At 37.6% G+C, this 14,116-nt stretch overlaps 1 protein-coding gene across 1 annotated transcript in view; it reads right to left on the bottom strand.

Moving 5' to 3' along the window:
• Window positions 1–206: 206 nt before the first annotated feature.
• Cftr (CF transmembrane conductance regulator) overlaps window positions 207–14,116 on the bottom strand; it is a 133,921-nt gene continuing 120,011 nt past the window's right edge. The window contains exons 24-27 of the mRNA XM_045160653.1: window positions 10,482–10,571; window positions 3,293–3,465; window positions 2,352–2,457; window positions 207–486 (exon numbers count right to left, since the gene is read on the bottom strand). Coding sequence (XP_045016588.1) covers window positions 280–486; window positions 2,352–2,457; window positions 3,293–3,465; window positions 10,482–10,571 — 576 coding nt within the window. The 3' untranslated portion in view covers window positions 207–279. The remainder of the gene's footprint in view (window positions 487–2,351; window positions 2,458–3,292; window positions 3,466–10,481; window positions 10,572–14,116) is intronic.

Here is a 14,116-nt window from a genome sequence, read left to right as displayed (position 1 = left end):
GGCATTTAAATCTGCCTTTTATAACTATTATGAGAGGCAAAATAGAAATATATGGCATAAAAATATACTACCTCTTCAAGGATTTCAAGGGTCTTTCACAACTTGATCTTGTCCAGCAAGCTACATTCATATAAATATCCCTGGCTCTTCTTACCAAGTTCTTTTTCTTGTTTTTAAACCAGTGGTGGTATTTCACCCTTGTTTTGTGTTTTAATTCCCTTCATCTATTGATGTACCATGAAGTGAGTGGATGTCCCATGAAGGCATGTACCAGGCTCTTTAGAGCCGGGTTTCCTGCATTTCCTCTTCTGTTTCTTCTTTGACAGCAGTAATTTTACTTTGAGTGCGAAGTTTCTGTTTGCTTGAATGGCGCTTCTGGAACAGCCTTATCCTCTCTGTGGACCCCAGAGCTTGTTGGAGGACACTCTTTTCATTCAGAAGCTTCTGGAAAGAGTCATACTGACTTACTTTGTTGTCTTCTACAATCTAGGGAAGAAGCCACTGGTGAGACCTCAGATAGGCAGCAGATCAGAGCATAGCAGAGATAGAAACCAGCCCTGTCTCACAAAAGAGTAAAAACCCAAAGAAATACAGCCTCCAGGGGCTTCTATATTAAATCTTCATACCCTCCTGCTTCCAGATCTGTGAAGTAAGTTGTGATTTTGTATTTCAGCCACTGAAAATTTTCAACATTAATAGAGCACTAGGTGCACTCTTTTATAACATATTAAAGGAACTGAGGGTGTTTTTTCAACTACAAAGATTCCTAATCCATCTCTTATATACCTTAAAAAGTAGTTATGTCCACAGTACCATAAATATTTGAACCTGTTTTGAGAGCAAGTCAAGTAGCTTTCTTAGGCAATTGGGGTGACTGGGCCCCAAGAGTAAGAAGCAGAAATGTCTGGGCCCCTCCTTGCAGTTTCCACATTGCTAGATATCAAAGGCAATCTGACTCCTTGTCTTAGGCCTCAAGGAAATCTGTTTTTCCACAAACAACCTGGGCCCCTCCTGGGAGGGAGGTCTTTCCAAGGATTTAAATCTATTCCCAATATTGTGGTCATTCAAGCTTAGACCCCAGAACTTGGCATCATGGCTGGCCTCTTCCTAAGACCAAACAGCTGTCTCTATAGCTCACCTGAGCCAGAAGGTGAACCCTCACACCATAAAATTATAAATATGTTTTACCAGGGTTGGGAAATCTCTTTCTCTGGGCTGCCTGACCACTCATGAACCTCCAAGTCCTGGTGAGTTTGGGCTGAAAGGAGGGCTCTTTACTTCCTACATGGGCTCTTTACCTGCTCTACCCAATCATATGGCAGGAGCTCTCTGTACTTTCTTTCCTGTCCTCTCTATGGTTTTTCTAGGCCCACCACGTGGGCTCTCAGGCCATGTGGGTTTATTCATTTTCCTTCCTTTTATATATAATAATTTAATAATTATCCTTCTTGGTCTTATTCAATTATTTGGTTAAAAGTAGACATGAACCTAGGGGTTGGGGTTCAAGGACTTTTCTGAACCCCAAAACCTCATTTCAGTTTAACATTGGATCTGATGATAAACAAATCCAAACTGACCAGGTGTACCTGTGATGCATGTTAAAATCGTGCAAGCCTGAGGTGTGCCTGTTATGTGTGCTGGAGTTTTGCAAGCCTGAGACAAGAGAGGGATCCTTACCCAATCCTTGATCTTGACTATGGCAGGATAGGAGATGATATGTCTCCTCCCTAATCACTCACTTTGAGCTTAGTGATGATGATGGGGATACAGATGCTTCAGTAAGAAGATTTACCTCCAGAAGGCTCAAAAGCCATGGTAGAGCTGGTATGCTACTTGATCCTCAGAACTTCCTTGTGACTAAACCCAAGGGAATTAGTAAACATCACTGGAAGGAATTGTGGCAGTTTGAAAGCCCAGTGAGAAGGTAGCTGGCAAATGCACTAATGTGAGCTCAAATAATGATGAGGAAAATGAAGCAGGCCTTTCAGCTACTACATTAAAACCACTGACAATTAGGCCTGTCCTGTACCCTCTCTAGAGGAGATTTACTTATTATATATATATAAAAGAAATTTAATCCTCTCAGACAGTCTTTAAACAGCATAGATATATAATTTATTACTGCCATTCATTAATATGTCATTTTAGGTGTGCTGAATTCAATCTCATTTCATAGTCAAGTCAAAAACAAAAAGAAATTTGCAGCTATGCTAGGGAGAGCTGGATGGTTCTGGGGCACACACACCAAGCAAAAATGAGGTATGAACTATATCAGTTTGCAGTAACTATTATGCAAAATTGTTAACATATATGAGGAAAGTAAGACTCTAAATAAATATATAAAGGCTTACTAAAAATTGTTGACATTCCAATAAGGCTTCTATTCGGTGTTCACAAAGGATCACTGTACAGCCAGTGAATGACTGTTTCATAGCTCTCTGAATTATTTGGTATGCCCTAGAAAAAAAAGAAAAAACATATATATCATTATAGAACATGGATAATCTGCCTTTAATTTGACAATATGCCTAATGTCCTATTATTTTAGATATTCTGTCATTATTTTAAACTTATATTTATTTATTACTTATTTGAGATAAAGAGAGAGAGAATGGGCTTTCCAGGGCCTCTGGCCCTTGCAAATAAACTCCAGAAGCACCACCATGTACATATGGTTTATAATGGGTTCTGGGGAACCAAACCTAGGTTACCCGGCTTTGCAGGCAATCACTAAGCCAGTTCTGCAGCCCATTTATCACAATTTAGAATCACTATCAGTTCTTTATTGTGTGTTATAGATGTGTTTATGGTATAAATGGGACAGAAGGAAACATCCTAAGGATCAGAGTGTATCTAGGAAGTTAAATGTTTCATTATAGTTGACAAGATCATTTGTATGAAATTCCATACTACATTCTGAAGAAAACAAGGGGCTCATATATATGGAAATAACATTTTTGTTCTCATCAATTAGTGAGTTTTCCCTAAGAAAAATCATTACATCTGTCCCACAACCTTGCACAAATGATAGTGGAATCAGTATCTGTGTCCATATGCAATATCTTTCATCTGGGTGTGGTGGTGTACGCCTTTAATGTCAGCACTCCAAAGGCAGAACCAGAAGGTTCATCATGAATTCAAGGCCACCCTGAGAATACATAGTGCATTCCAGGTCAGGCTGAGCTAGAGTGAAAACTTTCCTCAAAAAACATACAAAAAAAAAAAAAAAAACATATCTCTCAATGATTCTACTCTGACTGTGCTAGTATGTGACAGAGATTCAGAAACTCACATAGGGTCCAAATAAGCACTAGGTTCATCCAGGAGTAAAATCTTTGCTTTAGTAAGCATGCACCTGGCGAAGCATATTAACTGCTTTTGCCCATGGCTGAGCACATTACCCCTTTCAGTCAGGATGAAATCTAGTTTCCCAGGTAGTTTTTCTATCAAATGTTTCATTCCAACCTGCAGAAAAGAAAGAGCAAAACAGTGTGGTTATAAAGGGCACTTGAGTACCATAGGACTAAATCACTCAAGAGTTTACCGCTTAAAAATATACAAGAGTTTAGAAAGCTTACATTTCATATCACTTTCCACTCCTAACACCTACCACTTAAGTTTGATTGAGCAAACATCTGCTTACAATATTGGCAGCTCTAAAGGATCACAGGTATCGTTTTAGTCATACTTCATTCATTCAGAAAAATTTCAGTGGGTGTCAATTATGTGCCTAACAGACAGTGCAGAAATGATGATGTCTATTTCCTGAAGGCTTAGAGTATATAAACATGGAAACATATATTTACAATGCAACTGGATATGTTTCTAACAAGATAATATATACAGAAAGTACTTATTCACTCCACCATGATATCCTGTGTAGATGGCAAAGTACAGAAGAGCATAAAGGGTGGAGGTTATGATTGACAGGATACACCATTTTCCATTTCTACTCTAGCATAATGGAATGAGAAATATCATGACAGAATCAGCTGGGGAGTCATCAAAATCACACTCATCTCATTTATTCATAAAATGTGGTTATAAGAAATCAGTAACCTTCTCATGAAGAAAGGGAACTTTAGTTAAAAAGACTAAGATTTTATTATGTGCTCAATGTGCTTATGACGTGTATTTCAGATGATTGATTTCTCATTAAAGCAATCTAATTTTGTATGAATTCATTACGGCTTGAAAGATTTTCTGAGGTGGCTTGGATGTAAGCATATTAATTAGAAAAGGACTGGCCTAATGCATCCCAGGAGACTCACCATAAAACTACTTTGTGAGCCAGGCATGGTGGCACATGCCTTTAATCCCAGCACTTGGGAGGCAGCGGTAGGTGGATCGCCATGAGTTCAAGGCCATCCTGAGACTACATAGCGAGTTCCAGGTCAGCCTGGACTAGAGTGAGACCCTACCTCAATAAACAAAACAACAACAACAACAAACTACTTTGTGAAACAAGTAGCCAAGAATGCATGAAGGACATCCTTCATGGAGTCAGAGGGCCTGTAGTCGTTCTGTCTTCAACATCTTCCTATTCATTGCTTTAGCTTGTGAACCTGCTACAGTCTCTCTCTTATTTTCAAAACTTTTTATGGACAATTTTCATACATGTACATAATACATATTAGTATGTGCTGATGCCCTCTATATTTATCTATAGCTCTGATTTCAAGCTTCAGAGTTACATGTGTTATTTATTTCTCTGATTTCTCTGCTTTGCTATGTATATTTAAAATTTCAAGTGTCCAGTTCCAATTCATCTCCTAGTATTCCTTCTGAACAACTTTATCAGCCTTCTGTATGGAGCCAAAGGTCCAGAAATGTATTTAAATACTGAATAACCGTTCTCCCTGTTATCTAGGCTGGCAGTACTTTTACTAATACAGTTCCATTAAAAGGTTTGAGTACTTTCTATATATCAGATTAAACTTATTACATACCTCAGAATATAAACCCATACTCAGTTTCAAAAAAGGTTTCTACTTTTTGAACTTACTGCTAGCTGGTGGCAGCCTCCAAAGGTTATATATATGTTTTTTAAAAATATTTTATTATTTATTTATTTTAGAGAGGAGGAGGCATATAGAGAGAAAGAGAGAATGGGCGTGCCACAGCCTCTAGCCACTACAAATGAGCTCCAGATGCATGCACTCCTTTGTACATCTCGCTTACGTGGGTGCTGGAGAATTGAACGAGGGTCCTTAGTCTTCACAGGCAAATGCCTTAACCTCCAGGCCATTTCCTCAGCCCTATATACAAGTTTTTAAGAAGTACGTGTGTGCAACAAAGGAGCATCCATTTAATTTCATAGAAGCTTTGAAAAACACACCTTATCTCCATATCTTTAATTTGATCTTTATATCTTTATCCTCAGTCTCCTTCTTTCCTTCCCTCCCTCCTTTTTTCCCTCCTTCCTTCCTTCTTTCTTCCTTTTCTCTTTTCCATCTCTCTTCCTCCCTCCCTCTCTTTCATTTCTGAATTTTTTTTATGTTGTTTTTTTTGTTTGAAACAGACTCTTATTCTGCAGCCAAGGCTGGCCTAGCCTATAGAGAGTATGAGGCCATTTCTGAATTTGAGAATCTTACTTGCTTGAGAATCTGTAAGAAGAGTTTATTTCCCAGGCTAGCATATTCTAGCTCCTACATATTTCTCTAAGTTCTGTTGTGAATTCACAAGTTACGTTTCTGAAAGACACTTAAGATTTAGACAGGTATGTAGTGTTTCCCTCTAGATGCAGACAAAGCACTCACAATTTCCTAAGGCCACATGAGAGAAGCTACTTACTGAGCCATACTTTGTGCTTTCCTAGGTTAAATAGCAGGGAAAAGTGTTTCCTCCACATGAAACTCTTTTAATAATAAAATATAAGTATAGATCAGCAAAAATATTTTAAAATCAGAATTTTAAAAGTGAATGATAATAAGACTGTCCAATCTAGAAGTAATTTTGTAACATTCATAGTTCACTGTTCTATGCATGATGAAGCATAGAAAATATCCTTTAGAATCATACTGATGAGAGAAAGGTCAATGTAAATAAGTGGAACTTAAACTATTGAAGTCAATGCATTTAAAAAATAAGTGTAAAGAGTACCTGTTTCTGTTAGAGATTATTATTTGATAAACAGGAACAATAGAATCATAGATAACAAGCACATATACATATCTATTCCTAATATAATCCTATTAATGCTATCATCAAAACATTTTTCTCTTTCTTTTCTCCTTTATTTTTGAGACATGCTTTCATGTAGCCCAAGTGTTCCAGGAGCCTGAACTCACTACGTACTGAAAATGCTGTTGAAGCTCACCATATTCCTCCAGGTACTGAAATTACAGGTGTACAGTACCTTAACTGGCTAAAAACCACTTTTTTCAACAGATTATAATAAATACAAACTTTAGCTCGGACCTGTGTAAACTAACATAAGTTCAAAATTACTGGAATCTAAGCTTCTCTATTTTCATTCCCCATTTAGCATTAAAATAAGGATCAGCTGTGCATGGTGGCTTGTGTCTATAATCACAGCACTCAGAAGGCTGGGGCAGGAGGATCACCATGAATTCAAGGCCAACGTAGGCTACATAGTGAGCTCCATGCTAACCTCGTCTAAGATCCTGCCTCAAAATAAACAAATAAATGAAGCATCAACTATTTGTGGCATAAGAAACTTTAGAATAAGACCACTTTTGAGCTTTAGGCTGCTGAGCTAAGAAGTCAAATATCAAGGTTAGGAAATGTCACACAGTTCCTAAAAGACCAGACATTTTACTTTCTAGCTGCTGCTGCTGCTATGCTATGGAATGGTACGAAGCTAGTTCTTGTGATAAGGACATTACAAAGGCAGACAAGTGCAGTGTGCTTTAGCCAGTCCACTGGTGGGATGCTTAAAAGTGGACATTCAACTCATTTTACTTCTACTCCAGGTTTCCCTGGGAGAATCTTCAACATAAAAGGCCACTTTCTCTGCAATCCATGTACAAGGAAGGAAGCTTTATATTTTTAGAACAAAAAGTTGAACCGCAGAGGAATTGGTGAGATGAGCCAGAGTGCTGCTTCCATGGCTAACCTGTCAACCAGGGTGATAGAAAAAAACACTGAGGATACTCAAAACGTACCAAAACAGAAATCCAGCAGCAACTGAGAGCTCAGCACTAAAGGAGACTTAAGACATACCCACCACAGCTCAGGAAATTTTGCAGAAAAGGGGGCAGAAAGATGGGGCAGGGTAGGAGGGAATATCCAAAGGCAGTGCCCCCTCCACACCAATGACTGACTGCTGCTCTCACAACTCATAACCCACAACCTCATGGTGAATACCAGCAATCCCACTGAGGAGGACCCTCAGTGGAATGGGGGCAAGAAGGAGGGAAATTATGGCACCAACACATGAAGGGCACATACAAAGTTTCTACTTATTAAGAAACACATAAAATTTATTTTAAAAAGATATAAATAATTATCTTGATTAAAAAAATAATCACTCAGATCTGTGCGCAAGACAACTTCCATGTGCAAGGAAGACTGGGAAATGTTATTGGGTCAGTTTGCTCTGGAACATGAGAAAATTATTTTTGATAAGTTCATGGCAGATTCCAATACATTTATTCCTTGTATTTTTGGCAGTAAGGGCTCCCCAGTCTATAATCAGTGATCCATATCCTTGAGCTCTACAAATGGATATCTAATCAACCACAGATCAATGATATTTGAATTAAATGTGGCTTTACTGAGAAAAGGAAAAAACAACATCTATGGCTAAGGATATGGTCAGTGGTTAAATGTGCTTCCTGTGCAAGCATGAAGGCCAGAGGTGTCTTGAGGCTGCCTGAGTTTTATTCCCCAGCACCCACATAAACAGCTGAGTGTGGCCATACAGGGAGAACAGAGACTAGAAAATGGCTGGGGTTTGAGAAAAATGGCAAACTCTGAAATCAGTAGGAGACTCCTTTCTCATGGAAAAACAGGTGGGTGAGTGAGGATGGAGGATACCTAACATTCTACTTTGGCCTCTAAAGGATGCACCACTGGGCCTGGAATCAGTACACACATGTCAACACACCACAAAAACACAGCACACATACTAAGCATATGCAAAAATTATCTAGTGAGCAAAAAGTCACCAAAAAAAGATTTCATTCTCAAAGCAGGAGTCAAGGTACCAAGATTACACAGAGCTCACTGTGGTGAAACAGCCTTAGGATCAGAAGCCAGGGCTGCAGCTCAGTCTGCATTCACCAGTCATCTCAGCAAAGTCCTAGACTGCTCCAGGCTCAGTATCTTCATTACTAAAATGGGGATGGCAATACCTGTTGTGGATCAACTTTGAAGTTGTTACCATGATATATTTCCAAGGAAATGAAAGAATCCTTCATTTATCCAATCATTCAGGATATTTAATGAACACCATTCATGTGTCCTACACAACTCTAGGTACTGAAGAAAGTACCATAATGAATAGGACATGATTTCTAGCCTTGAAAACTTAGGATCCCATGGGGAACATGAACAAATTCTGAGGCAAATATTGATCTAGTGTGAGGAAGGCAAAAGGGTTGAAGGCATGGGATACACCTAGGAAAAGTTCCTGTCTTACAGCTGAAGCATGAGGATGGGTTTGAGGAAGGGGTGATGTGGAAGGAGAAGCTGGAATGAGAAGGACCAGGCATTGCTAGGCTGTGAGACTTTCCTAGATACACAGAGCAGCAAGTGAGAATCCCTCTGGACAACAGACTGTGTTCAGTGCTTTAAAGGCACCACAAAAATTCACGGATAGCTGAATCATGAAGCAGAAGAGCCTAGATAAATGAGAGCAGATCATAAAGAGCAGATCCCAAAGGCCCTGTGAACAGTGCACAGCCCAGCAGCCTGTCTAACAGGCCATAAGGAGACACAGGAAGAAAGAGAAAAGTAATGAAATGCTGGGTTTAGAAAAATCTACGGAGCCGAAAAGAGCAAGCCAGAAGAGTTACTATTTTTGTCCCACTGTAATTTCCATTTTAGAATTTGACATATTCCAACATGTCCTGTTTGCATAGATTATATGATTAGCCACACAGAATTAAAACCTCGGCCTGCGGCCTTCTAACTCAAATTTCTTTTCCCCTTGATTGTTATGTGCTACTTTTTAGCTTCTTCAACAAAAACTTATCACTCCTACTTAATCTATTTATGACATAAAGGTGAAGGCAGGATCACCATCTTTGTTTATCAAGAGAAAAATTAAAAAGGATATCAATAAAAAGATACACCTAAAAATGGACTACTCAATAAAAATCCAGCCATATGAATATGTATTATGCTGGTATTTAAAATCTCAATCATATCTTCTAAAATTTTAGATTATTTTATGATCCTGCTTTCTGGCAAGTTTTATTCTGACATGGCAATACCTGTAGATTTTATATAGTCTAATGTCTTCCTTCCTAAGTTCTTTCCCACCACATTATGTTCCTTTAGTTCACTCTATGAAGTCACATCAAAGATCTTACAATGTGTCACTTGCAATTTAGTTAATGTTTTCTTTAAAACTCCTGCATTTGCTGGGTAATAAGGAAACTTTGATAATGAAAACGGTTAATCCCAGTACATTTTATTAGGGGCATGTTAAGGTTGGGCACTCACAGGGCCAGAATTTAGCACTCAGAGGCATTTGAAAGCTCCTGACAAGGTATATTCTGGAGGGAGGCCTAAAAGAGAAGACAATCTGGGATAAACAGAAATGGAGCCCCTGCAAAGACCAAAGTGCAGGAAATGGTAGAATGACACTATGCAAAATATAAAGTTCAAAGTCCCGTGGCTCTGATTGAGGTAAAACTTTAGTTTTTCAAGTTTTCAATTGATGTTAGAATGAATTAAGACCTTAGGTTTATTTAGATGGAAGAAATGTATTTTCTATGTGAAAAGGACATGACATTGGGAAACAAAGTAGCAAAGTTAAAGGTCTAAATGTGTATGTCCTTCAGAAATTCATGTGTTAAAATCTTAAACCCCAAAGTAGTACTGTTGAGAGATGAGGCATGTGATTAGGTTGGGAGGGCTAACCTAATAATAAATGGGAGTAGTGATATTACACAAGAGAACCCAGAGAGCTCATTCACCACCTCCCCTGTGTGAGAGACAGCAAAAAGGTACCACCTGTGAGTTAAGCCAGGAAGCAGGCCCTCGCCAGACAAGAAACAGTGTTTACTGTTCCCTGATTTTAAACTTCCCAGCCACCAAAACTGAGAAATAAATTTCTGTCATATATGAGCCACTCAGGCCATCGCAGTTTATTATAGTAGCCTGAATGGAGTAACACAGGGTCTGTTTCCACTGAGAAGAGAAATGGGCCTAATCCAAAGTATTGATACACCAGTTAGGTTAGAATACTCCACTTAGAAGGAAGAGTAACTATGAAAAATAATCTTACAGATGACAACCACTGGTGGTATGAGCTACTGCTTTCAAGTCATTTCAGTTAGTATCCTTACCTCATTAATAACTTTCCAGATTTCCTCATCAGTCCACTCTCCATAAGGATCCAAGTTTTGTTTAAAAGATCCATGAAAAATAAATGGATGCTGTAATAACAGGAAAAGAAGAAAGTATGAATAATCTAGGCATCTTACTATTTTGAAGTGTTTCAAGTAAGAAAAAATTAAAACAACACAACAAACACTCATGGACTCACCATCTGGTTTTCTTAAATTTTAAATATTTTATTAAATTTGCTTGTATCATCTTTAAGAAACATCAAAGCAGTATATAAAGCCCCTTTGGATACTTTTTAAAAATCCTAATGCCTTTAGCATATGGATATTAAGATAATTTTAGGCTGTGGAAAATGAAAATTGCTATTCCTAACTATAAGCAAATATATAAAATTATAAAACATCAAACTTGTGAGTTAATTAACTTGCGGGAGAAACTTCCATTTTATTGATGTATTTTTCTTGGACTTCACTGATAAACCAACTTTCCTATGGGATTTTGAAACTGCTCTAACACAAAGACACTTGTTAAAACACACATATTCATTTGGCTTATCAACCCACCTACATATCTACTTTTATAGCTAGAGAGACACAGGAGAAAGAACAACTTTGAAATTGGTAAAATACTAGAAATCAAATGATTGATTCACTGAGTGAATGTTATAGAAGGGAGGCAGATGGGAGTGATCTACATGAGCTGGTAATCTCATTCCCTTTAAGGAGCATTTCACAGCCACCACCCCAAGACACTCTATGGGGTGTAAACTTTTTACTTAGGTTTGCTATATGCTTAAATATATCAAATTCATTTATTCTTTTTTAAAAAAAATATTTATTTACTTATTTATTTGACAGAGAGGCAGATAAGAGACAGAATGGACATGTTACAGCCTCGAGACGCTGCAAACAAACTCCAGATGCATGAGCTACCTTGTGTATCTGTCTTTATGTGGGTACTGGGGAATAAAACACAGGTCTTTAGGCTTTGCTAAGCCATCTCTCCCGTCCAAATTCATTTATTTCTTGCCTTCTGCTCCCATTGAACAGTCCAAGCCATCAACTAATCTCTCTTGACCACTCCAAGAGTTGCCTAATTGGTTTCTTCCTTTATACTTCTAACTCATTCCAGCAATTCACTACCAGTGGGAGTTTATTCTCAAAACCAAATAAGGGGCTGGAGAGATGGCTCAGCAGTTAAGCGCTTGCCTGTGAAGCCTACAGACCCCGGTTCGAGGCTTGATTCCCCAGGACCCACGTTAGCCAGATGCACAAGGGGGCGCACACGTCTGGAGTTCATTTGCAGTGGATGGAGGCCCTGGTGCACCCATTCTGTCTCTCTGTCTCTCTGTCTCTCTGTCTCCGTCTCTGTCTCTTTTTCTCTCTGTTGCTCTCAAATAAATAAAAATAAACAAATTAAAAAAAAATAAGGACTCTGAGAATATGGTTTCATAACAAACTCCTATATCTTCATACTTTCAAAATACTAAGATTAGATGAACATCTATGGATATTTTGTTTTTAATGCTCACAACTCCTATCAAACCATGAAGTTATGCATCCTGTTGTAGTTACAAACATCATACAAGCTCAAAAAAAAAAAGTGTTGCCTGAATGAATGAATGAACGGATTCCCGGTAAGAACTAAAAACAAAAATTATCAAGTCAGAGTTCCATATGTGTTACTTTTTCTTCCATTTATAAAGAGAGCCATTATAAAGCCACTGTTTTGTTTTGGCTCAGGGGTGTGTGTGTGAGTGTGTGTGTGTATTTAATGTATGCTTCTATTAAAACATGACTTAAATGTTTACAAATATCACAATCTTTTAAGGAATTCTAATAACTCATTAAATTTTTGATTGGTCTTTATATTTTCTTAAGAAGTGGTTTGCCTAACTTATTCATAATAGTCTATTTTCTTTTGCAAAATAGTTCATTTAATATACACTAATATATCTAACTAATATATTTAAAATAAATGTGTATTTAAAATTAAGAAGGAATGGGGCTCTTTTCTGGAGTTAGACATCCAAAAGTTTTAGTATTGTAGGAATATCATTCAGAAATTTCTTAGGTCTTGTGTTCATATACTTGATTGTCTAGTATAAGATAATGAGCTACATATTCCCATTTTAAAGAAAAATGAACTGAACAAACAGGCTCGGGTACAATTCAATTACATACAATTAATCAGACATTCTATTCCTATAATACAAAGAACATCTGGTACTCTCTTGATTCCAAGGGTGCCCGTAAGTATCTTAGTTCTGTTTTCTAAACTTAACTTCCCACAAATCCATCTGTATAACTGAAAGGCCCTTGTAGGTCAACTTAAGTTCTTTCCCCTTGGTTTACAAATACAACAGCCAAGGCCCAGAGAAGTTATATGGTTTTGTCAACAAGGCCCAGTCAGATTTGTTGTGCACTAAAGAAACCCACCTCAAACTCTCAATCACAATGATCCTCTAGAACTCTTTTAAGAAACTACTCACCAATAAGACACTTAGGTGTACAAATATTTGATATTTATTTAATGTCATGTATGGTCTGAAGAGCAATTCTTTAGACTCAGGGAAAAATAAAGAGATCACCATTGTTCACCTCATGACTAATCTCTTCCTTGAAGCTGACTCCTCAACTCAGTGGAAGCAGCTGTGCCTACAGAGTTGCCGCAACTGGTCACATTGTCACTGCAATAGGCAATATGCTTTTGGACTAGATGTCAAATGAAACTAAAAAGAGAAAAGCACTCTCGGTCCCCACTGTCCACCTCAGTTAAGTTCTACTCATCACATCATAGTTGGACAGTTCTGGAATCTTCATCCTCCTCATCCGTCACCCATACACTATGCTCCACAATTTTACCAGGACTATCCTCACTCCAGGAGAGCCAGCCACTTTCTCAGTGGACCATGGCTTCATTTATTCTCCTAATGCTCCATAACATTGTGGCCTCTTTTGTAATTCCTGTCTTTGTTCATAATCTCCCTGATCTGTCCTATATATATTCAACCTAAAAACCTTATGCTCCTCTTATAGCATGCTTTCATTATTACCTTATTGTGAAAATGTCCACATTCATTTTTTATTCTTACAAAACATACCCCAATGAAGTAGACAAAGGTGATATTACTCTTTCCTCAAGGAGTTATAAATAATAGTTTTAATCTCCCACAGAGAATATGTGGCAAGCAAGCGTTTGGTACTTTCTATTCAATTGATAGTTACCATCATTATACCTCATTTGTAGATAAGGAAATCAAGGAAAAGAGAAATGAAAGAAGTTACCTAAGATTACACAGATTAAAGCCTAATGTTGCTAGAATCAATAGTCCCTTATGAGAGACATCAAACAATGAGTCAGCACAAAACAAGATATATTTAATTTCCTCTATGCAAGTTATTGTGTTACACACCTTGTAACATAAAAAAAATGTAAGAAAAATGTTTTATTTTGCATTTCTACTACATTCTGTGTGTGTGTATATATATTCTACTTCCATTTAGGTGATTTTGTGTTTAAATCTTAAATTTGTAGAATGTCTGAAAAGTTTTGAAAATGCTGACGGCAAATTGAACAGATGATTAACATAAATTAAAATTCATTGAGAAATTTAAAATTAAAGTTGAACAAT

Source organism: Jaculus jaculus, chromosome 10, assembly GCF_020740685.1.
Source record: "Jaculus jaculus isolate mJacJac1 chromosome 10, mJacJac1.mat.Y.cur, whole genome shotgun sequence".
NCBI classification, from domain to species: domain Eukaryota; kingdom Metazoa; phylum Chordata; class Mammalia; order Rodentia; family Dipodidae; genus Jaculus; species Jaculus jaculus.
The sequence above is the reverse complement of the archived record's forward strand: the minus strand, read 5'-3'. Positions and strand labels throughout refer to the sequence as shown.